This window comes from Chionomys nivalis, chromosome 1 (genome assembly GCF_950005125.1).
Source record: "Chionomys nivalis chromosome 1, mChiNiv1.1, whole genome shotgun sequence".
Taxonomy (NCBI): Eukaryota; Metazoa; Chordata; class Mammalia; order Rodentia; family Cricetidae; genus Chionomys; species Chionomys nivalis.
The window spans coordinates 84,731,980-84,755,609 of record NC_080086.1 but is presented as its reverse complement, the minus strand read 5'-3'; the positions used below and the strand labels follow the sequence as shown (position 1 = coordinate 84,755,609).

Sequence of the window (23,630 nt, the reverse complement as noted above, 5' to 3'; positions counted from 1 at the left end):
AATTCCACAAATAGGACCACATCTTGCTGAATTCTGTTTCATTGTATAGCAGTATACTGCCACACAAAACATTTGGTGCCTGTACAGACTCTGAGGTGAACTTAGCAATTGTCCAATGGCAATACAGGCAAAAGGAAAAGAAGCAAGTATAGAGTGAGCCTATAAATAAAAGACCAGTCAGAAAAACCAAGAGAATTAAGTGACACCATGGGGTGATGATAAACTGACTCATCCCATGTAAACTTCCTTTCCTGACTCTGAACTGCAGAAGTCAAGAAGCCATGGCTGACAGAAACAAGAAGAAAAGGAAGATAACCGGGCAAACTGACTATACTCTTCTGTGTGTGACATTTGCTTATAGAAATTTATTGATTAGTGCACTGATTATGCTTTATCCTAAACCAGCTGTGGTGAGGGGAAAATCCACAGCACTAAGTTTAATTTCATGAAAAAATACAGTCATCTGGTGTTCAATTTCCTATCCTCAGCTAAACAATTTCTCCTTTAATATGAGGGTTAGGAAAGCTGTATTTCCCTGTATGGACACATAGAATTGGCTCTAATAGGGTCCCAAATGAGAGTGTTCCAGACACTCAGTGACCACTTTCCTTCCCCTATGGCAACTGTATCCCTTTCCTTGAGAGAGTTTAGGAGTCTGTGAAAGAAAATGGTTGCCGTTGTGGTCCCTTGCACATAACTGATGACTTAAGAAGGCCGTCATGATAAGGGCAGGATTAGAAATATGACAAGAGCCTCTGCGAAACTTCATCATTGATTTAATTAGGGTCTAAATCTGTTCAGAGGCCACTGCAAGGATATTGTTGCGGAAGCAAAGACACTAGCTTGTTTTCTTTTAGTGTTGCTTTGCCCTTTCTTAATGGGAATGGATGTACCATTACTTGGTTTTGTCATGGTATACATAGGAACCTTATTAGCTCCCTTGAGGTAAAAACTTTCTAACTTGAACAGTAGCTGTAGGTTCAGACTGTTGAGGCTTCAAAATCACATTTGAGTAAGGGTCAAAGAGCATAATACTTAGGTCTCATGACTGAAAACAAAGCCAGACTTCTAATTGGCAAGAATGCTCTCCTGAGAGTTGCATTCCAGAAACTCTGAGTGGGTAAGACACGAGCGTAATGTTTCCTGCATTACATTATGAATCACTTGCATTCCAAATTGCATCTGAAATTTCGGGTATTCAGGAAATTTTTTATTTGAGCTGTATGCCCTAGGGGTGGAGCAAATGAGAAACATTTGTGACTATGTGGCTTGCTTGGTGGAAAACGTCAATACTTGGTCCAATTTTTTTAGACAAGGGATTAAGAATTTCAGGTCTCTTTTGGCAAATGATTGGAACTCCTTCATGGAAGCTCAATTATATTTGTAGGTTTGCGATTTATTTGATTTTTGGAAATTTGCTTTGGAAATGATGATTAAATATCTAAATTGCCGAAGAAGGATCCAGGGAGCAAATATTTCTTCCCACGTGGACCCTTTGCAGAATAATCAGTTGAATTGTGTATTTAGACTTTGGAAACGTTTCCAACTTAGACTAGAAGGTTCTGAATATGAAAGATGTGTCTATAAGTGATGCAAAAGCCCTCTTAAACATCTGAAGAGTGGTGACGCTTCTCATAGTTACTTTTGTGCCTCTAAATGAATACGTGCGTATAGTATTTGATAAAGTATGGTAAGTCAGTGTTTTATAGGCTTATAAAAACCTTTGTTCTGATTTTTAAATAGAGAACTATTTAGTTAAAATTACTCAGCTAAAATAGTGAGTTACTCTATTTGGAAAAGAAACTGAATTCTTTGTATTTTCCAAGGTACCGTACTTCATGCTCCTCAGTACCCCATCTCCAGACTTGTCCTCCCTAGGGCCTTTGCTATATGTATGTGGTTGGCATGAATGAAAAAGTGGCTTGGTGTTTATGGGGATCTTGGCACATGAAGGGAGTCTTTGGGTCCTCATTGATATCACGAAGAAGGCTGGGTATGAAGATATTCTAAATGATGAAGAGTCTGCAGATTAGGTCAGGGTAGGGGTGTTCATCGGGGGAGGATACTGGGATTTAGTAATTAACCACATGTAAATCACTTGTCTGAAAAATAGTACTTTACATTTGTACCCTATAGAGATTTATCACAAAAATCAAGATTCTTCCTGAGAAAATGTCACTATAAACCAAGGTATTACTGGTATTTGGCATAAACTTTAACTCAAAGATTGCAAAATAAAAATTGGAAAACTTGTCTTTTATAAATCATTTGTAGACCTTACATTTTTTATCCTCACAGGAAAAAAAAAACCAGTATTAACAGAAGTTAGTGATGAAGCAAAAGTTGTGCCCCCATCTGCCAGCACATGCAGTGAGGGCTTTCTGTGCAGAGTATTGCCCATCACATCCTTAGTCGCAAGTGGAAAAAATTTGTCCTTAGGCAACTTGAAGCTCCTTTTTTTGAAGCTCCGTTTTAAGGAGTGTGTATGGCTAAGACAGATATGTCAATAGGAAGAATGCTAAGCACAGTGTTTTATAGACTGCAAATAGCCATTCATAGTGATGAACAAAGCATTGTTGGTGAAAGCACTTTTTTTTAAATGGAAGTAAGTTTTGGTTTTTGTACCTCCAATCCTAGAAATTATAGCAATTCTTAACTCTATGTTCACCAAAGGCCAATTCATTATCTGTGTCTCTCCCAGCAGTAAGAGCATGTTACTATGGTGTGTCACCAATATGTTATGGGAGTCATTTCTTAAGAGTATAGATTTTGATATATACTCAGTTTATACTCGGTATATATACTGGTCATCTTGATTATCTTTGTCATCAGTTGAACTCTGACATGATTTAAAAAGACAGCTTAGCAACAGAGCAGTGGAAGAGGGTCCTATGTAGTTGTGGGGTTGGCTGTAGAGGTTTGTGACATTGGGAAAGTGCGGAGTCCAGGCAAAGAGCGTGTGTATAAGATTTGAGCATGAACTTCCTTTTCACCAGGAGCTTTGTAGTTGATGTTCATAGACAGCTTGACAGTGGCTATGTCTGTCGTTTGATTGATTTGTGCTATAGCCCTGCACACTGTCTTATGTTTAATTAATTGGACATTTGTCTGACTGACATGCCTATGGCTTCTCCAGCTGGCTTGAGATGGTCATATTTAATATCCTGGCATGAACAAAGATAATAGCAGTAATGTATTCTGGCTTCCTTCCCTGATGTCAGTTGCGGTCCTTGAGGTGGGTCTTTACACATTTTCTATGGTATCATCTTTCCATTCAGCGGCAAGAACAGAAAGGGGATAGTCATTTTTACTGACGGTTATTCCAGTTCTTCCCCAGCTGGGCTGTGAGAACTTCCCCCAACTCCATTCAGTCCCCATTTCTATATTTTGGAATAAAATACAATTTCATAGATCTTACCTTTTCCTTTATATTTTAAAATTGTATATTATTAAGTATATATTTATTTATAGTGATATCTTTGCTTATATTGTGTTTCATCTCATAAAACTACTAATGCCATGCATATAATGTTGACATAGAATTATTCTTTGAAACACTTTGCTCCTTAATATAGGGTTTAGCTCATTATTAAAAACCCATATGGTAGCCTCATGATAATTTTACTCTCAGAAAGTCCATTGGTAAGTGTAACCAAAGCAGAGAAGCACATAGAAGTGATTTTTCCATAAGTTATGATACATCAAATTATTATAAAAACTTACCACATTTATCAGTTTTTTGCTTCAGTGCAGCCCAAGATCAAATACATCTCTCTATGTTATTGTTGGAAACAAATGAACAAAATCCTGTACTAGATTGGTGAACAAACCTAAAGCCATACTATATGATGTTCAAATGGCAGAACAACGTTAGAACCCTGTTGGCCCCTTAGTCTCTATGTGTAGTATCTGCCAGTTCCAGAAATTCCATACTTTATTATACTTTTGCTATTTTTTTAAATCTCAGAAATAGTAATGTTCTTTATTTAAAGCCAGGAGATAATTTTCATAGCCAATTCCTTTAAATCTAGTGTTGGATTGAAATCTTGGGCACGATGGGGCTGGAGTTGTTGCTCATTTGGCAAAGTGAGTGCCTGAAACCCTTAAGGCCCTGGCTTCTTCCCCCAGCACTGTGTAAATTAGATGTAATGGAACAGGCTTATAATCCTAGGATTTAGGAGATGGAGGAAGGAGGGCCAGAATTCAAGGTCATCCCCGGTAATCTAAAACGTGTGAGGGCATTTTAGACTACCTATGTGATCCTGTCAGGTATGGCAATTCCTAGGGATGCTGGAAGAATTGAACTTAGTAGCTAGGTTATTACAGTTTGTAATATTTGAACTTATTAGATAAGGCAATCTTAAAGCATTCGATTTCCATCAAGTCATATTCTTGTGGTACATACCCCATCACATTGGTTTTAATGATAAAGATGGCACTGATGCTAAGAACTAGTTAATGGAAATGTGTATGTGATAGGCACGGTGCTTTCCATTTTGCATGTATCATGTGCTTTAATCCTAATAGCTTTTCCCAAATGCTGGTACTACTCGAGCTCAGGTTGCCAGGGTATGGGAGTGTGGGAAGAAGACTTTGTTATGTGTACTGTGACATCCACTTTTATTATTTCAATTCTTCCGATGGAGAGATGGGGTAAACATATAGTCAAGTTTTATCTGGAAGACTTAGTGGAATTCTTGTACATTTTAGAGCCGTGTTTTACATAGGCTTTCAATGTTTTATTTTCAAAAGGCCCCAGGGCACCTGCAAGGCACATGCTTGTGTCTCTGAGCTGCTCAATGAGTGCTTTGACATGTGCAGCTCTACAGTCCTTAGTGCTGGCCATTTTCCCATCTGTGAGACTTACAGGAAACCATAGCTGAGAAGCTGCGTGAGACTGATGGCACTGATTAGGGAGCACGTTGGTTAAGATGACATCACTGTGGAGACTATAAGTTGTCTGTTTTAGTGTTTGAAACTACACTACAGTTTAAACTAAGCTTTAAAAATGCATGTCTGGGAGGGGAGAGGATGGAAGGGGAGCAGAGAAAAATATATAGCTCAGTAAAAATAATAAAAATATGCATGCTCCTATTTTGTGATTGTTAAGAAAGGGGATACAAATAATACTCCTTTATCTTGACCTTGTGATGTCACACATCACATTACATTACAAACACACCTGCTCTCCTTTCTCCAGGCTTAGAGAATGGTCCCATCTGCTTTTTGAAGCAGGATTTTCTGTCTCCGGCTGTAAGTGAAACCTTTTGATGCCCTTGTCTTCAGGAATGTTTGCCTCCCCTTCCTCCTGCTACATCCACTTCTTTACTTCCAATGTGCTGTTCTCCCCATGCTCTCCTGAATTCTTCCACCTTCTATAGTTAGTAGATTTTCCTCAGGTCCCAGTGGACTGTGCCATGAAATCACTGGATGTTTCTCTACATCCTTTGACTAAATTCGGCAGTAACCTCCAATGCCATTACCCATTTCTGTCTTCAGACACTCTGTTCTTTTTTTTCTTACATCCCCCATCCTCTCAGCCACTCTTTACTAATCCATTTTAAAGCTAAGTCATTCAGAACTCTTGGTGACCATTGAATTACTTAGAATTTGTTAAGAATGGAAAATTGAGCCACAACCCATTTTTGTAGCTTCTTGTGTTTTCCTAAGAGATGTTATTGCTTTTTGCTGTCTTATTAGTTTAAAACAAGGATGCATATGGTAGAGTACTCGACCTTAGACTATATATTCTCAAGCACAAATGTGTGGTATGTGAAATATACCGTTTAGGCACACTGTTTCAGCACTGGATCCAAGCTGGAATCCGGCCTTGGCTGGGGCCTTGGTGTACTTGAATCCATTTCTACTGCCTATATTCTATTTCTCTCTTGATGGTAGAAGCAGTGTGAACCAGTGCCTCACTGTCCTGCCTCCAGACTTTCCTACTTTGAGGGACTGGTGGTGCCTTCTGGAATTAGAAGCCAGAATAGACCCTTTTGAAGTCGTTGTGATCAGAAATTTGATCACATCAGTAAGAAAGGTAACTAATTTAGGAAAAGAGGAGGTGGGAGGAAGAAGACACATATGTTTAGAAAACTCTAATAAGATGTGTAATAGTAAATATATTGGGAATGATAATATATAAGTAAAGTACAATCCTTTCTCTGATGGAGTTTAGCACAAATCAAGGATTCAGATAAGTAAATTCAGATGTAGTAAGAGAGAGGATTGAGCAGCCTGGGACCTGTGGTTCAGGGTTCTGGTGTGGTTATGTAGCAGAAACAGTTCTTTCTTAATGTGATATAAACTATTATTTAAACCGTTATGCAAAGTTAACACTATTGGGAAGCCATGCAATTTACATTTCAAACATTTTCTTCATCAAATTTTTGATTCACCATCAAAACCTTTTTCATCCTCAGTATAGTTTCTCACAGAATTTTCTACTGTATCCTAATATAATGTCACAAGCAGAAAACCATCTTCCGCCTGAGATGAACATCTCAGTGTCATTTAGCCAGCTCTGAGGACAGCTCCAGTCACATCCAGGAGTCACCCTGTGGGGCTGGAAGAAGTGAGTGTGCAGGGCAGTGCAGTCTGTCCTCGCTTGTGTATCTACAAAACAGCTCCTCAAGCTTTCAATTCCTATAGCACTCTTTTGTTCTAAAGTTTCTTGGTCTTAGACAAATTATTAAAATTTAATAATTTAATTTGCATTAAATTTTTTTCATTAAAAAATGAAGTATAGTTTTGTTTATTTATTTTATTTTTCTTCAAGCAGAGCCGTGGTTTGTTTCTATTGTTTTTAATTCACAACAGTCTCAGTGATTATCAGGGAAGGATGTCTGTATTTGCTTAGGATCTACAACTGGTGCCACTTTATTCCCAGGCTTGGTTTGTAAAACTACTTCCGTTCGCCTGGACAGTGTGAACTGTTCCCTGCTGTGCAGTGGCTCACCAGCCATGATTCTAAAGGATGCAGATTCTCTGCACTTGTGCCTAAATAGTGTTACCTGAATGTGAATTTGATTGTTCTGTCTTTTTCATTACTATAAACACAACTTGTCCTTTTCTCGCCTCACGTAGATTCTTGCTTTGTTTGTTGTTTATTTTCAGGACAAGGTCTTGCCCGTAGCCCAGGCTGGCCTCTAACTCATCTAAATGCATCAACTTCCTATACACACCCAGTGCTGGTATAAGAGGTGCACATCATGGCAGCTGCTTGTTTTGTTTTTATTTGTTATAGATAAGGTGTTGCTTTGTAGCGGAGGCCATTCTTGAATTTCTGATGTTTCCTACTACCCTATGAGCACTAGGATTACGGTATTCCTATCATGTCTGGAAAAAGCTCTAGTAGTTTGTAGTTATAAAGTCTTATTCCTGTTTGCATGAGTATAGCTGCCATGTTGAACGCTTTACCCACATGGTATCCAAAGGGAAGGATTTCACTGCAGCTGTGTGTTTTCCTGGCAGAAGGAACATCACTGAGGCTGAGTGAGGACTTTCGAAGCTTTCTTCTGCATGTGTCTCATGGTGTTACCACTGGAATCCAATGTGTCAGTGTCATATGCTCAGACATGACACAGGGCAGAGAGTTCAAGGGCCTTCAGAGTCACATGGCAGCTTGCAGTAGTTAGGTTAAAATACTTTGTTGATAATAGTTACATCTCATCTTTAACATATTTTGTTGTTAGATTAATGTTGTAGATATATGTTATTTATTTTTCTGTAGAATTTTTTCCTAATGTTTCTCATCTTTAGACATGGTGTTTATATGCAGCTTGAGACTTATTCAGAGGGTTAGTAAGGAGGGACTAAGAGAGATGATAGCAGGTATCAAATTCTTGTTATCGTATTAGTTTTCTTTACTTTCATCTTTGTCTCTTCATGCACATAACTATTGAGTAGCAGTTCAACAACCTCCCCACTCTAGGGTAAAGCATGCATTCGTAAGTCGATTTTCTCGTGTTTGGATTAGGGCTTGATCACTTCAGCTGGATGGTGTGGATTTTCACGGCTTACTGCCTTTGTAATTGAGTAATTGTGCCTTTGCCAAGTGTACCATCATGGTTCCCCTTATACCATCGACACGTGGACAGCAGCCTGCCAGTAAGTAAACAAGAACGGAGTTATATCACAGACAGATGCAGCTGAAGTACCAAAGCACCCGTCCCTAGTCTGGAGTTATGTTTATTTGTACGCAGTGGGGATTAATATTTTCCTGTGAGAGAAGGTAGAATTACTTTTGCTATTTCCAAATAGCGCAAATGAACCTTAGATGTATGAGTTCATTAAGTCCACCCCAGTTGAGACCTGGTACTTGAGTAGGGATGATAGGAAAATTGTCAGGGAAGGCTGAGTATTTTTGCTGTTGAAAGGGGGTAGAGGATTTCAACGAATGATTCTTTTTAAAAGATGTATTTATTTACTTATTTATTTTTGTGTGTGCATGCATGTGTGCATATGCATGCTATATGTATTTTGATACCTGAGGAGGCCAGAAGAGAGACTATTAGATTCCCTGGGGCTGGAGTTCCAGGCAGTTATGAGCTGCCTGATATGGGTGCTGGCAGTTGAATTCGGGCCCTCTGAAGAAGCATCAACTGCTTATCCGCTGAACCCTATTTCCAGCCCTGAAAATTAGATTTCTCTCCTAAATTTCCAGGAATGAGTCTGTCCATTAGTTGATAGACGCAGAAAAAACTCAACAGGAGGCATTTTGAGTTAGTTTGGTTATAATCACTGCCATAGTATAGTAGTCATTATGAAAGAATTCATCAAATGATGGCTTAAGTTACTCAGTAATTTTGGAGAAGAGGACTCTCAATTTTAAAAGGTTGCGTATTCTAGCCTCTCATTTCATTCTGATTTGATTGTGTTCTTAGTTTATGTCAATCTTCCCTAAGTTGGACAAGGTCTGAGAGCCAAAGTTTTATGAGCACTTTTCCTTCTGCCCCATTGACTTGGCATTCTGTCACTTGTGACCAACAGCTCGAGCCTAACAAAGGAGGAGGTAAGACCAACATCAGTGCTTTGAAGCTGAAATAGAGGCCCTGAGTGATAAGGAGCCTTGCTCAATTGACAGTCTAGGAGCAAGAAGGTAAAGGCAGAAGAGCTGCCTCTGGACTCCTAGGTAAGCATTATTCCCATGAAGCACACATGAGAGCCTACTCTATAGAGTACCTTAAGGCTAATTGCTGGAAGATAAACATCTCCTGATCACGAGGTCAAGGTCATGTAGCCTACAGAAAAATGTAAACCCTGTAGATAAGTCATCTTCTATAAGAATTACCCCTCCACTCTGGCTGGAGATACTAAATGATTCAGCACATTTATTAAACAATAGTAATTGGCTTTAAAATGATGAGCTGACCTTCTTCTTGGGCTTATGTGTGAAAAATCAAATGCAAATTTGTATGTGTAGAGAACATGTTGACTCAAAACAACAACAAAACTAGCTGTTTTTTGTTGTTATTGTTCTTGTTGTTGATTGCAAAACCTTAAGAATCCTTACTGAGGATAGCATCTACAGACTTTGGAATAAACTTTGTCCTTTTGACTCATCCTCAACACTTCCATGCTCATTTTCCATATAGAGTCTATCAAGATTTATCGAGAGTTTGACTGCTTCTCACAGCCTCCGTGATTCTAGTATATAGTCCTCACTAATGGACTGATCAGTGGATTGTTGTAGGAAGCCATTCTTCAAATAAAGGAAAATACAACTTCCCTTTGTCATCCTAAGCATTTTACTGCTTAGTTTTTTATAAAATATTATATTGAACTAATTCTATGAGAATTGCTAATACTTGATGACTGCTCAGTGGAAATCATCTTTTCAGGAAATACATATAGCACATTAGAAATTTTTGAATCATGTGGGTTAAGTGTAAAATTTATAGAAATAAATTGTCAGAAAGTTATAACCTGAAGGGAAGCAAGTTTATATGGAAAATCCCAAATTAAAAGGATTTATATGAATTTAGTAGATTAGATAGGCTAAATTGACAGTCTAGGAGCAGAAGAGTTAAAGGTAGAAGAGCTACCCCTAGACTCCTATGTAAGCATTCTTTTTTTTTTATTAAAAATTTCCACCTCCTCCCCTCCTCCTATATCTCTCCCCCTCCCCCCTCCTCCTCCCCTACCCCTCCCTCTCCAGTCCTAAGAGCAGTCAGGGTTCCCTGCCCTGTGGGAAGTCCAAGGTCCTCCCCCCTCAATCCAGGTCTAGGAAGGTGAGCATCCAAACAGACTAAGCTCCCACAAAGCCTGTCCATGCAGTAGAATCAAAACTCAGTGCCATTGTCCTTGGCTTCTCAGTCAGCCTTCACCATCGGCCACATTCAGAGAGTCCGGTTTGATCACATGCTCCATCAGTTCTAGTCCAACTGGCCTTGGTGATCTCCCATTAGATCAGTCCCACTGTCTCAGTGGGTGGACGCACCCCTCGCGGTCCTGACTTCCTTGCTCATGTTCTCCCTCCTTCTGCTCCTCAATTGGACCTTGGGAGCTCAGTCCAGTGCTCCCTTCTCTCTCCTCGTCTCCCCTTATCCCCACCCCATCCCCACTCCCGTGCTTCCAACCCCTGTCCGGCAATCTTGTCCACTTCCAATATCCAGGAGGATAAATAAATGTTTTTCTTTGGGTTCACCTTCTTATTTAGCTTCTCTAGGATCATGAATTATAGGCTCAATGTCCTTTATTTATGTCTAGAATCCATTTATGAGTGACTACATACCATATTCATCTTTTTGTGTCTGAGTTACCTCACTCAGGATAGTGTTTTCTATTTCCATCCATTTGCATGCCAAATTCAAGATGTCATTGTTTTTTACTGCTGAGTAGAACTCTAAAGTGTATATGTGCCACACCTTCTTTATCCATTCTTCTATTGAGGGGCACGTAGGTTGTTTCCAGGTTCTGGCTATTACAAATAGTGCTGCTATGAACATATTTGAATAAATGCTTTTGTATATGATTGGGCATCTCTTGGATATATTCCCAAGAGTGGAATTGCTGGGTCCTGAGGTAGGTTGACTCACAGTTTCCTGAGAAACTGCCACACTGCTTTCCAAAGTGGTTGCACAAGTTTGCATTCCCACCAACAATGGATGAGTATTCATTCCCCTTACTCCACATCCTCTCCAGCATAGGCTATCATTGGTGTTTTTGATTTTAGCTATTCTTACAGGTGTAACATGGTATCTCAAAGTTGTTTTGATTTGCGTTTCCCTGATTGCTAAGGATTTTGAGCATGACCTTAAGTGTCTTTGGCCATTTGAACTTCTTCTTTTGAGAATTCTCTGTTCAGTTCAGTACCCCAATTTTTAATTGGGTGAATTAGAGTTTTAATGTCTAGTTTCTTGAGTTCTTTATATATTTTGGAGATCAGACCTTTGTCTGATGCGGAGTTGGTAAAGATCTTCTCCCATTCTGTAGGTTCCATTCTCCCCAAGCAGACCTCTGAACCACCTAGCATTTGATAATTTCTGCTCACCAGTTAGCATACTAACATGCTGCTATGGCTTGGTTTCTTCTGACGTCTTGCTCACCTAGACCTGAGGTGATCAATCACAAGGTTTGCCTTCAACTGAAAAATTCTCACAGCATATAGTTTTCAGTGTTAACAGTGGGAGAGTTTTAGGCAAGACAGGATGGTAGGTAGACCTAACTATATACTCAGGATACTCTTCAGGGTCACATTCTCAACTAGGTTTTCCTAACATGGATACTAGTTGGGTCTACCCTTCACCTAACAATCTCCTGGCCCAAAGAAGAAGTGAACTATCCTAGTTTGCATCATCTTATGATGATAAACACAGAGCAAACACAACTTCTAGGAAGGAAGGGCATTTTCTGGTTTACAGGTTACGTCATGGAGTGGGGCAGGAGCTTAAGGCAAAACCTGAAGGGAGGAACTGAGGCAGAGGTCATGGTGATGCTGCATATTAGCTTACTACTGATAGCTTGTTCAGCCTTCTTTCTTTTACAACCCAGCACAACCTGCCAAAGGTGTGAGACTGCCCATTGTGGGCGGGGCCCTCCCACATCAATCATTAATCAAGAAACATACCCCACAGTCTTGCCTGCAGACCTCAATCTGATGGGAGCACTTCAGTAGAAGTTCCCTTTCCAGATGGTTCTGGTTTGTGTCATGTTGACAAAGACTAGAAGCACAGGAACTCTTAGCATTCAGAACCAGTTATGTTCCCAAGTAGCCCGATAAACTCTCATAATCTGAACCTACTTCTTTTTCTGGTCCCCAGCAGCCCATACAAATGAAGGGCTCCTCTTTTATGCAGTCCCCCAGCATGCTTCTGAAAAACAATGAAGAAAAACCTGCCTTAGAGTAATTATGAAGAAGCCTCTCACTCTCCACATCTTTTGAGAAACAGTTTATCTTCAGCCAAAAATGCTTTTATAGTAGAACAAAATAAAGTCCTGTTTTCTTCTGTTCTACTATGAAAGTAACAGAAGAAAATTACAAAACCCTTGCATTGTCTGCCATTAGAAATGAGCCCTCATTTATACATAAGTCTCTTACTATTTTAGACGTTGTCTTAGCTGGGGTCAAATATTGCTGTCATAAACACCATGACTGAAAACAACTTGAGGAAGAAAGGATTTATTTGCTGTATGTTTCCATATCATTGTTCATCATTGAAGGAATCAGGAGAGGAACTCAGATGGGCACAAATCTGGAGACATGAACTGATGCAGTAGCCATGGAGGATTGGTGCTTACTGACTTGCTCCTTGTGGCTTTCTCAGCCTGCTCTTTTATAGAACCCAAGACCATCTGCTCTAGAGTGGCCCCACCCACCATGATCTGAGCCTTCACATATTAACTGCTAGTTAAGAAAATATTCTACAGTTTTGCCTGCAGTCTGATCTTACAGAGGCATTTTCTCAATTAAGATTCTCTCCTCTCAGATAAAATTAGCCAGCACAGACATGCTGGTTTAGATATCTATAGTTATATAATATCTATCTTCATTTCTGTCTTTCCATACCAATAAAGGTTGATAAATCTTTAAAAACCAGTTGTTAGAAATTTAACTTTTTTTAACTGGTTGGGCATTTAGGATATTGCAACATTTTGTTATTATAGATAGCTTATAGGAGAAGCAGTTTTCTAAATGTCAGGTACAAGTAAAAACAAGCAAAATGAGAGACACTAACACAAAAAATTCAAAGCTATGAACAATAATGGAAGAGATAACAATTAAAATTGCTATATTGCAAAAGCTAATGGTTTAGGAATATTTTTGGGCAGAGTATGGTCTTGAAGAACTTTATAAATTTCTGGCCCTATCACCTGAAACCTTAGGCAAGCCATAAACAGTGTCTTAGGACTCAGCTTGAGTTCCAAGAAAGTGAACTCCCAAAACATAAATAGCAGGCAATATTCCTGCATGGAGGGACTATGTTGATGAGACTAAGCCCTGAGCAGAAATAATAGGTGTAATAAAGAGAAAGGTGAGGGTCAGAATGTCAGGACAGGCCTACTAATAATAGGAAGTTGGTGTTGAGTCTCAGGGCCATTACAGCCATACTCATTTTCTAAAATAGATTTTTATTCTCCATGTGAGTATGTCTGGATGAGTGTGAGCATGTGCTTATGTGTGTGCAAGTGCCTGTGGGGGCAAAGCTATTGGGTCCTCTGGATTTGGTGTTCCAGGCATTTGTTAGCTGCTAAGTAGTCTCTCTAGCCCCTAGATCTGTGCCCCTCCCATCCTTCCCACGGCAGTGCAAGAGATGATAAGGCACGGAGTGAGCCTCCAGGTTCGGAAAACAGCTCCAGAAATAGTGATACAGCAGGTTCTGACAGAGCTCAGAAAGGTAATAATACCATGATAAAAATTTCAGGAATTGGAATGATATTAAAAATTAGTACAGTGTAGCTATTAGGTTCAGTTTGCTCCTAAGTTAATTTTCTGGTTGGTTGGCATTTGTGACCTGTGGTCAGGCAGTATGTAGTGAGGAACATGTGGTGGAAGCAAAAGAAGGAACTGGGAGGGTCCAGAGTCCAGGCGGTCCCTTTGAGGGCAATACTCCAATCAACTTCCTGTGATTGGACTGTGCCTTGTAAAGGCTCCACCCTCCTGATAGCATCACATGTTAGAGACCAACCTTTTATGTGGTGGACATTCAAGATCCCAATGAAATTAGGAGTGTGGTCTTAACAACATGGTCGTAAACACATAGGAGGAGACTCGAGGCCTTGGTAATGGTGTGAATTACATGGAGTAGGGTTTTCCCATTCCATAAGCTGGTGTGCATTATGCCTTTAACTGCATTTTTTATATTATAATATAGCAAAGTACATCAGGTTGTAAAAGGCTGCCACTGCTTTTTATTAAAAATCTAGTGAATATTAAACACCGATTTCATTACAGAGTTTCCCAATAAACATGCATCCCTTAAGTTGTAGTTTAATATAATGTTATCTATCATGTTTTAAAATTAAAGATTATTTATTATTATACCAACTATCACAAAATGACTGATGTACCAGAAAGCAGTTTCAATTAGTTTTCATGCATATATATCAGATAAGCACAGAGATTTATGGTTCTGTCTGAGTCTTCATAAGGCAAGTCTTCATGTGCTTGGAGAAACTGAGACTGGGATGGTCTGGTTCTGATTTAGTCTCTTCTGTCGATTGTGACTACGTGTTTTTGTTTCTTTATTCATGTCACATCAAACAGAGTAGTTTATAAAGATTGCTTTAGTTTTCCTAATTAGAAATACCTATGTTCTGGAGGTATGAATGATCTGAAATATGGTCTTATCAAATGTGACTAACACAAATTGAATCTTTGAGTTTTCTCTCTCTTATTTTGGTGAATAATGATAATCATTTCTATTTTTTTTCAGGGAACTCTCTCTCTCTCTCTCTCTCTCTCTATATATATATATATATATATATGGATTTTTAAATTACAAATATACTTAAAAAATTGGGACTTAGTGGTGTACTCTTAAAATCTTATCACTTGGTAAACAGGGCCAGGAGAACTGTATAGTGAGACCTTTCTCAAATTCTGTGCTTTCTATCTTCATTGTTAACATGACAGGATATTTAGCACCATGGAAACACCCCCTTTGCACATGTCTGTGATGATACCATGAGAAAGATTTACCTGAGTCCCATGGGAGGATCCACCTTGAATGTGGGCAGGCACCAACCTAATAGTCTGGGTCCCCAGACTTAATGAAAACAGGACACGGAGCTGAGCACAGTATTGTATCTCTGCTTCCTGGCTGCAGCTGCAGTGTGACCAGAGCAATGACTTCCCTGACTATGATGAATCAAACTCTCAAACTGTCAGAACAAACCCTTCTACCCTTAAGTTGCTTTAGTTATAGCAGGGCAGGGGAATGGGGGAGGTAGTTGGGGGCTCAACAATTCCGTAAGGAGTAGCTCCTTCCCAGTCCTAAAAATACATGTTGTTTCTTTTTTTAAAATAGTTTCTGAGTTTTCTGCTTGTGTATGCTGTACCTTTGCATCTAAACCAGCAGTTCTCAAACTGTGGGTTGCAACTTCTTTGTGTGTGGGGGTCTAACAAGCCATTTACAGGGGTCCCTTATAGTCATTGGAAAACACATATATTTATTTATATTACAACTTATAACTGTAACAAAATTATAGTTATAAAATAGCAACGAAAATAATTTTATGGTTGGGGGCACCACAACATGAGGAGCTGAATTAAAGGGTCACAGCATTAGGAAGGTTGAGAACTATTGGTCTAAACAGCCATTGCAACCGCCCCACCTCACACACACATATATACCCACACATATTTCTTTCTCTCTGGGCACTTTAACTTAAGAACATAACATATTGTCAAACTAATGAAGGCTTCATTCTATACTTTGTACTCTATTGAATTTTATTCATTAGTCAAACTTATTTTCCTTGCTCTTTCCTCATTTTGCAATTGAGGAGGTTTCAATAAATTCATTTTGTGTTTCTTCTGTTTATCTTCACCAGACAAAGTAGGAACTGTCTGGGGGAGGTTTCTCAATAAATTTATTTTGTGTTTCTTCTGTTTATCTTCACCAGACAAATTAGAAACTGTCTGGGGGAGGTTTCTCAGCTATGTGAGAAAATCTACTCTGGGTGCTTGCTCCTGGGAGAGCAGGCCTTGAAGCCCCAGGACTGGCTTCTAGGGAGATTAGCCTAAGGCCAGGGGAGGCATTCTATACCAATTTCATTCCAAGGAAAAAATTGTATGGGAATTTCTTAGGTTCTGCTGTGTTCTTCTCTGTGTGTCTGCTACTGGTTGGGAGGTCCTCTAGAGGAGTTATCATTTCAGCTGTTACTGATTTCTGCCTGCTAGAATTTCCTTTGAAAAAATAAAAGGTATGCTGCGGGTGTCCTCTGTTCTTCTCCTCTGCTTTCATTTATTTCCATAGGATTAGCAAGGCCAAAGCAGTGAGGTAGACAGGATCACTCAATTGGTACCATAAATTTCTAGTGTCTTTGGAATTTCCTTTCTGCTCTTTAGAAATTCTTTCTGAAAAGAATTTTATATTCCCTCTATTTTGTGTCAGAATTTAATTTTTTCTCTTCTGATTTTATATATAATCTTAATCAGAATGAAATTACTAATGTGTGTCTATATATTTGTAAATACAATTGATATGAAGTCACTCATCTTAGTAATTTATATTTTTATTGTCATGTGACTTGAATATTTTTTAACATCCAGATCAACTAGAGATGAAGAAGTAGTAGTAACTTTTCATGGACCCATGGTCCTCAGTTATTTCATTATAGTATTTATTTGTTTGCTTGTTTGTGATTCGAGACAAGGTCACTTGGAGCCTAAGCTGACCTTGAACTTACTTTGTCTCTGAGCCTAACCTTGAACCCCTGATTATCCAGTTTCCACTTCCAAGGTGCTGATAGCTGTGCATCATCAATACCCCATACTCAGTTAATACATCTTAAAACAACTTCTAGATTGCCATTAGAAGCTAATAGTGCCTTAACAGTTTTAAATTGTCTTTCAGGAAGGAGAAAATATTTTCTACTTAGCAGTTGATGATATAGAAACTGATACCGAGCTTCTGATTGGTTACCTGGACAGTGATGTGGAGGCAGAGGAGGAGGAGCAACAAATTCTGACCTTGAACAAAGAAGGCAAAGTCGACCACTCCAAGGGACAGTCAGCAGCTGGAAGCAAAGGTATTAAATGCATCTTCATTTGGTGGTCTGAATGAAGAAACATTGAAGAGGAAGATAGTTTGAATTACGTGAATTATGCTTGGATTGGTGTTATTAAAATCGTTTTTGTCAAAACTGTTTTTCTCTTCTGAATAGAAGAAAAACAATGTTTGGGGTTAAGTAACGATTGTCCCAGAGGATGACCAAGGCAGGGGAGGCAACTCTGGTTCTTGTCACTGTGGTAGCAAAGTGAAGGGCTGTCTACTCCTGCACCGGCCCTGCCAATCATCAGTTTAAAACCCTGGGCCAGTAAGGAGGTCGCTCAGACTCTGAGCGTTTAATCTCATGCACGTCTGAGGAGGTCAGATGTGCAAGGTGGCCCCCCTGTATCCTGGAGAAATGGTCCCTGGGCTCTGTCTTGTGAGATCCTCTCGGAATTTGGACCTTCTGGCTACCTATTTGTATTCTGGTCACAGGAGTGTGCAGGATTGCTAATTTGTCCTAGATTGGGGAGCAGTGATTTCAAGTGACCATAGGTGAAACCCACAATCTAGGGACAGATGCCCGTGGGTTGTCGACTACTGCGAAAGAGTCAGGCATTGCTGGGCATAATCCTTTACCCCTGGAGAAAATTTGAGGGAAATGGCAATAGTGCTGTTGCAGCACTCTGTGTCTTTGTCCATGTGGTCTGTAGTGCATGCTTTTAAACAGTCCAAAAGTTCTTGTTGAGAGTTCTGTGGTCTGGGACATTCAAGGTTCAGTACCAACACATTTGGTATCTGATTTCAGTCTTGTTTGCAAAAGTGAAACATACAAAAACATAAACAAAACAGAAAAACAAAAAACAAAACAAAACAACAAAACAAAACCCCAGCAAAAGAGACAAAGATGTCACCCACATATTTGCCATTGTAGAGCTTGATTGCATAAATGTGGCACCTTAAGTATGCAAATGACTTGTAATTAGAGGTTGGAGAAAGAGCAGCATGGGAAGTGCACATAAGATATGATCACAGACGTTGCTCTTCACAGACTGAACACATGTCTCTTTGGCATGCCCCAACTGTGTCTTCAGGGTGGCATTATTGATTATTTTAATGTTTTCATATTTAATACATTTAAATTCTCATTTTATTGAAAGATCACTCAAAATATACAACATAAATGGCATCCTGAATGCCTTGGGCAGAGCTCTTCCAGTCATGTGGAGGAGTTGGGGTGCCTCACCCACAGCACCAGCCCTAGTTCACATAGTTTCCATGAATTGCCTTATTTCCAGTATGTGTGAGATACCCCATTGGCAATTCAAGATAGTTTATGTCTGTTGGATGTTTCTCCTTGTCAAGTGCGGAGTGAACTGGAGAGGATCTATTTTCTTTTTTTTTTTTTTTTTTTTTTTGAGACAGGGTTTCTCTGTGGCTTTGGAGCCTGTCCTGGAACTAGCTCTGTAGACCAGGCTGGTCTCGAACTCACAGAGATCCGCCTGCCTCTGCCTCCCGAGTGCTGGGATTAAAGGCGTGCGCCACCATCGCCCGGCGAGGATCTATTTTCCAGGAAAAGTTTTTCATTGCCATCAGCATTTATTATCATTTTGATTTGAAATATTAACATTGGAAGGGAAACCGGAGATTGAATTTGATTTTGTTTTGCTTCTCTAAAACATAGTAATATGATTTTTAAAGTAGTTTTTTTCTGATAGCATTTTTTTTTTGTTCAACATGGGCAATTCTTACTTACATTTGTTAGAGAAAATAAAAATTGACTTTAGTTGATAGAACTAGTTTGATGTTGAAATGAGAGCCAAAGCTGGTTCCTGGCGTGTGAACTCCAGTGTTGTGATGTTGCGCAGGTCACCTGGACTGTGAAGAGGACTATGCCTGTCCACAGTGTGAATCAAGCTTCTCCAGTGAGGAGATCCTTACTGAGCACCGGCAGACCTTCCACCAGAAGCCCACAGGGGAGAAAGAGTTCAAATGCCAGAGCTGCGGGAAGAAGTTCCCCGTGAGGCAGGCCTTGCAGAGACAGTGCGTTTGCTCAGGGTGTTTCAGTTTGCGAACAGTCACTCAGACTGTTCGCTTTGCTTGACACTGCTCTGAATATGTGTGTCTCTGCATGTCAAGTGTGTGAGCAGGTACCCATGCATGTTTGTGAGCATGCATGTGTGTGAGCACGTACCCATATATGTTTGTGAGCATGCATGTGTGTAAGCATGTACTCATGTGTGTTTGGGAAAGAGGAGGGCAGCCTACTTTGGCATGAGTTCATCTTTTCTGAGTTTTACTGTTTTAACTACTCTGAGCTGAGATTTATGGTTAAATATCATTTATGCTAGCTCTTCTTTTATTGATACTTGCCATTAAATATTACACTTAATGGTTCACTATTCTGAAATTTACATATGCACAAGTTAGCCAGAGAATTGAGGTTATTTACCAAGTTTCACTTACTTGCTCTCTTATTTGTTTTAAAAATGTTTAAGTAATGACTACTTCAATGTAGGGACAATGAATGGATGGGAAACATCATCTGTTTCATAGCCACTTGGAAGAATAGTTTGAAGATGAATATGGCAGAGTGTGAGAGCTGCGTAAATTACATGAGGTTACCTTTTACCTTATCTTAGTCACTTATGTTTACAACATTAGCCTCTACTTTAAGATCAGAGTTATCAAAACCAAGAGAATGTACAGAGGCTATAAACTTCTACACTTAGCAGACTGTCACCTTAAATGACTAAAACATCTTCCAGACTTAATGTTCACTTTTCATTTTGTTAAATTCCAACTCATGCCATTTTATTTCCATCTATCAATTTATCTGTCTGTCGATCTATCATCTATATATAAATGTGACATTTCTATGTATTATATATATATATATCAACTTTTGCTCATGAAATTTGAAAATAATTTTATTTATATATAACAAATCTATAGAAAAAAAGAAATCTTTAGGATGGATTAAACATTTAGAGATTTTATTAACTTCTTCTAAAAATGCCATGCAAGGGTTCTATCCTTTTTAATAAGTTAACTTTAGCCTGTATTCTATTCAACTTTTATGTATATTGTAAGGCATTGCAGTATATTTTGAACTATATCTTAGAGCTAAATAAGGTGCCGTTAGATATGTAGAAGACTAAGGGAAGGGTGACAGAAGAGGATGGGAACATAACTCGGTGCTTTGGCTTCCTTTCCCTCCCTTCTCAGTGTTCGCCACTGCACAGCCAGAAACAGCCTGAACCATTCTCCAGAGTGGTCAGTGTTCCATTTGCGATTCTTTCAGTTCATCACTGGGAGTTAATGTCCAGTTATAAAGTGGCTTTTATGAATGTGCAGATCATCTTTGAATGCATAATTTCATACTTGGAGTTAGTCAGCATTATACAAAGAAAACTGAAGAATTTAAGTACTTCTTTCTTACCTAATATAATTAATCCATAAAATGATCCCGAGACTCCTGCAGGAAGCATGTCCTAGGAGGCATGGGTTACAGAAGCCTGCTGTGATGTTTAAAGTCTGTAGGTATATCATTATCACTTCTGCTCCCCTTGCTACTTTTCTTATAGTTTTGAGCAGCACCAGAAGGCTTGCCGAGGGGATGCCAGGTTTGTGTGCAAAGCCGACAGCTGTGGGAAGAGGCTGAAAAGCAAGGAGGCCCTGAAAAGGCACCAGGAAAATGTCCACACTGGTGAGGAGCATCGGACAGTCCGTACTAACTGGGCTCCCTCTCTCCAGGCTGTGGGATCTCTTCTTAATTCTCCTTTGTGAGGAGGCTTCCCATTGTGCGCATCTGACTTGTTTGCGTGTTTCACTGAACACTGAGCACTGTTTTCCAAGTTGTCTAATTAATCACCACTGTAAACCAAACTCCCGCTTAGCTGCTCTTGTCACTCAGGTGTATTGTTTGATCTCTTCATTAGTTTAGCCTTTAAATTTCATTTTTCTACATTGTGAAATTGATCATTTGTAGTTACACTTTGAAACTATGAAGCGATGTACTTCTGCCTTAATACTTTTAAAGGAACATTCAGTACCTTTAGTGCTTGCATTTCTTCTATGCTAGAGAAAATTCCTAGCTATATTTTAGAACGGAGTTGAAAATACTTGAATTTTCAGAAAACGCTTGCTTAACTCCTTGTAATTGCTAGCCAAACAGTAAAACAAAGATAACATTTGCTTGTCACCTAGGGTTTTGTCCTTGGTATTTTCTCAACCATGGTGAATATAGTTTGGGTTGTGATATCTGTTTGACTGTGAGCCCTTTTCCTTTCTTTGCTGTCTGTTTGGTAAAGGAGTTTGAGACCCAAGGACATCATCATGTCATTCTGTGCATGTATGTTTCTTACATATCAGCTTTTATCCGTCACTTCTGGGAAGTGAGCAGAATTGCACCTTTGAACTGGGAGGAAACTCTTTTCCCCTTCTTGTTTATCCTTAAAATTAGGTGAAAAAGAGTGACTGATAGCCGGGATCAGGACCTCTGTTGCCTGAAAATAACTGACTCTAATAATAAGGTGACAAGAGGTTAGCATGAGTGTGCCTGATGGCCTCACGTCATCACTGACTGGGCCAGTGCAGTGTGAGCCATGAACAGTGTTCTGGTAGCAGAAGGTGAAGCTTTGTAATCTAACCTTCAGGGCATGCCAATCATCAAGACTTCTCAGCGTTGTTTTGTGGCTTGCTTTTTAAAGAACATATGGCTGATATATGGAAAATGACTTCCCCCACTGAATTTAAATATACGGGTGCTTTTCATATGATGGCAGAAGCAGGCATAACTTTTTGATAGATTTGCCTTCATTTTTTTTGTAATGCTGCTTTGGCTAAAATGCTGTTCTTAATTTTCTCCATCTTTGTCTGCAATGTATTTTAACCAAACTTTTATGTGAGTATAAAGTCAACTTTGCTGAACTAAGTAAAAAGCCAGATGGATGCTACAACTCTGAAAACTTTTCCACCGCCATAACTAGGCATATGGTCTTCCTGCTGTGCTTATAGTGTAATTTTTGAGTCTTCTTGTAATTGGCCTTGGGTTGCTTACTATTGCAGCTTTGGGGCATTTGTGGAAACAATTTATGCATGAAGATTTTGTTTCATCATCATTATGCCGTGTTGCAGGTCATGATACGATGTGAAAGCTGCTGTATGTCAGCTAAGGCCTCCATGTACACCTCTCATTTGGTTGGGCACATGATTTCATTTTCTCATCCTCAGGCTCTCTTATGCTTCTCCCCTTTTCTGTAAAGTAGGGATAATGGGAGAGTACTTCCTATTATAGCAAGGAGAGCAACACTCAGGTATGGCTGAGGATTCCATAGAGAAGCAGGGGTACTTGAGGAACTAGGAAACCTTGTTACTTCTATAATTACTGGTGGTGAAGCATACCTCTGTGCATGCACTGTAGAAGGTAAAGGAAAAGAAGCTGAATATTTAAAGATGGATCAAACCTCATTTTTGTAGAAATAGTAGCATATGGTGGGTAGGTTTGGAGGTAAGCGTGATTTTATGGCTTCATTTGACCGTTGCTTGCTTTTGTGATTGTCACTGTGATTTGTTGCTGTTGTTTGTTTTGTTTTTCTGGTGCTGATGATTTAACCCAGGAGCGCCCCTCCCCATAAACACCACTGAATTTTATCACCATATCCCCAGCCCTCCTGAAAGTTACAAACCTGAATATAGGAGGCTAAAAGTCTATTGACTCAATCGTTGTTAACACAAAGGGGTATATATGAGAAATTTATGAGTATTCTCACAAACTGTTTCTGTATTTCTTTGTATGAATCCAATATTCCAGTTGTAAGATAAAAACGATATGAGAAAGAGAGAGAAGAGAGAGTAGGGATGGGAGACTGGTACTGAAGCAGAGGCAGGAGTGGGAGGATAAAGTGAAATGAAGTGGTTGAGATGTCAACCTCTCCTCTCTTTTCCACTCCTTTTACCAGCCTTATGGGAAGACCAGGGCCTGGTCTCAACAAGAGGTGTCCTAGGGCTTAATGAGCTGTGCCAGGAAGGTGGACCATATAAGCAATGGGAGTTGGGAAAGAATGATAAACAAGTACATGCAGGCTAATGTTCATCTTGCTGTGGGCAAAGTTTGTATTTTGAATCTCTGTTATAATCTCCAAACAAATTTCCTTGGCTGTGTAGTGTATAGAGTTCTTTGAACAGATTAAAGTTACCTGCTGTTACTATGAGTATCCTGGTATCTTGAAAAGCAGGATGAAAATTCCTACCTGTCTTTTATTAAACATTTACTTTCCTTTCATAAACATAGTCATACAATATAAGCAAATGACACAGTGATCTTCGTTTCGGTGACTCATGTGCATGTCACTGAGGTTGGAGTGAGAATGGATATGGTTTCTTTCACTTTGTTTAGGTGATGTGATGGACACAGGGTACTGCAGTATGTTAGATATTTATTTTGGAAGTTTTTAAGTCAATCATTTAAAA

General features: G+C 39.4%; 1 protein-coding gene across 1 annotated transcript in view; it reads left to right on the top strand.

Annotated features, from left to right (window-relative positions):
• Prdm5 (PR/SET domain 5) overlaps positions 1 to 23,630 on the top strand; it is a 154,703-nt gene that overhangs the window by 45,878 nt on the left and 85,195 nt on the right. The window contains exons 4-6 of the mRNA XM_057770980.1: positions 17,022 to 17,196; positions 19,025 to 19,199; positions 20,744 to 20,865. Of these exons, the coding sequence (XP_057626963.1) occupies positions 17,022 to 17,196; positions 19,025 to 19,199; positions 20,744 to 20,865 (472 nt within the window). The remainder of the gene's footprint in view (positions 1 to 17,021; positions 17,197 to 19,024; positions 19,200 to 20,743; positions 20,866 to 23,630) is intronic.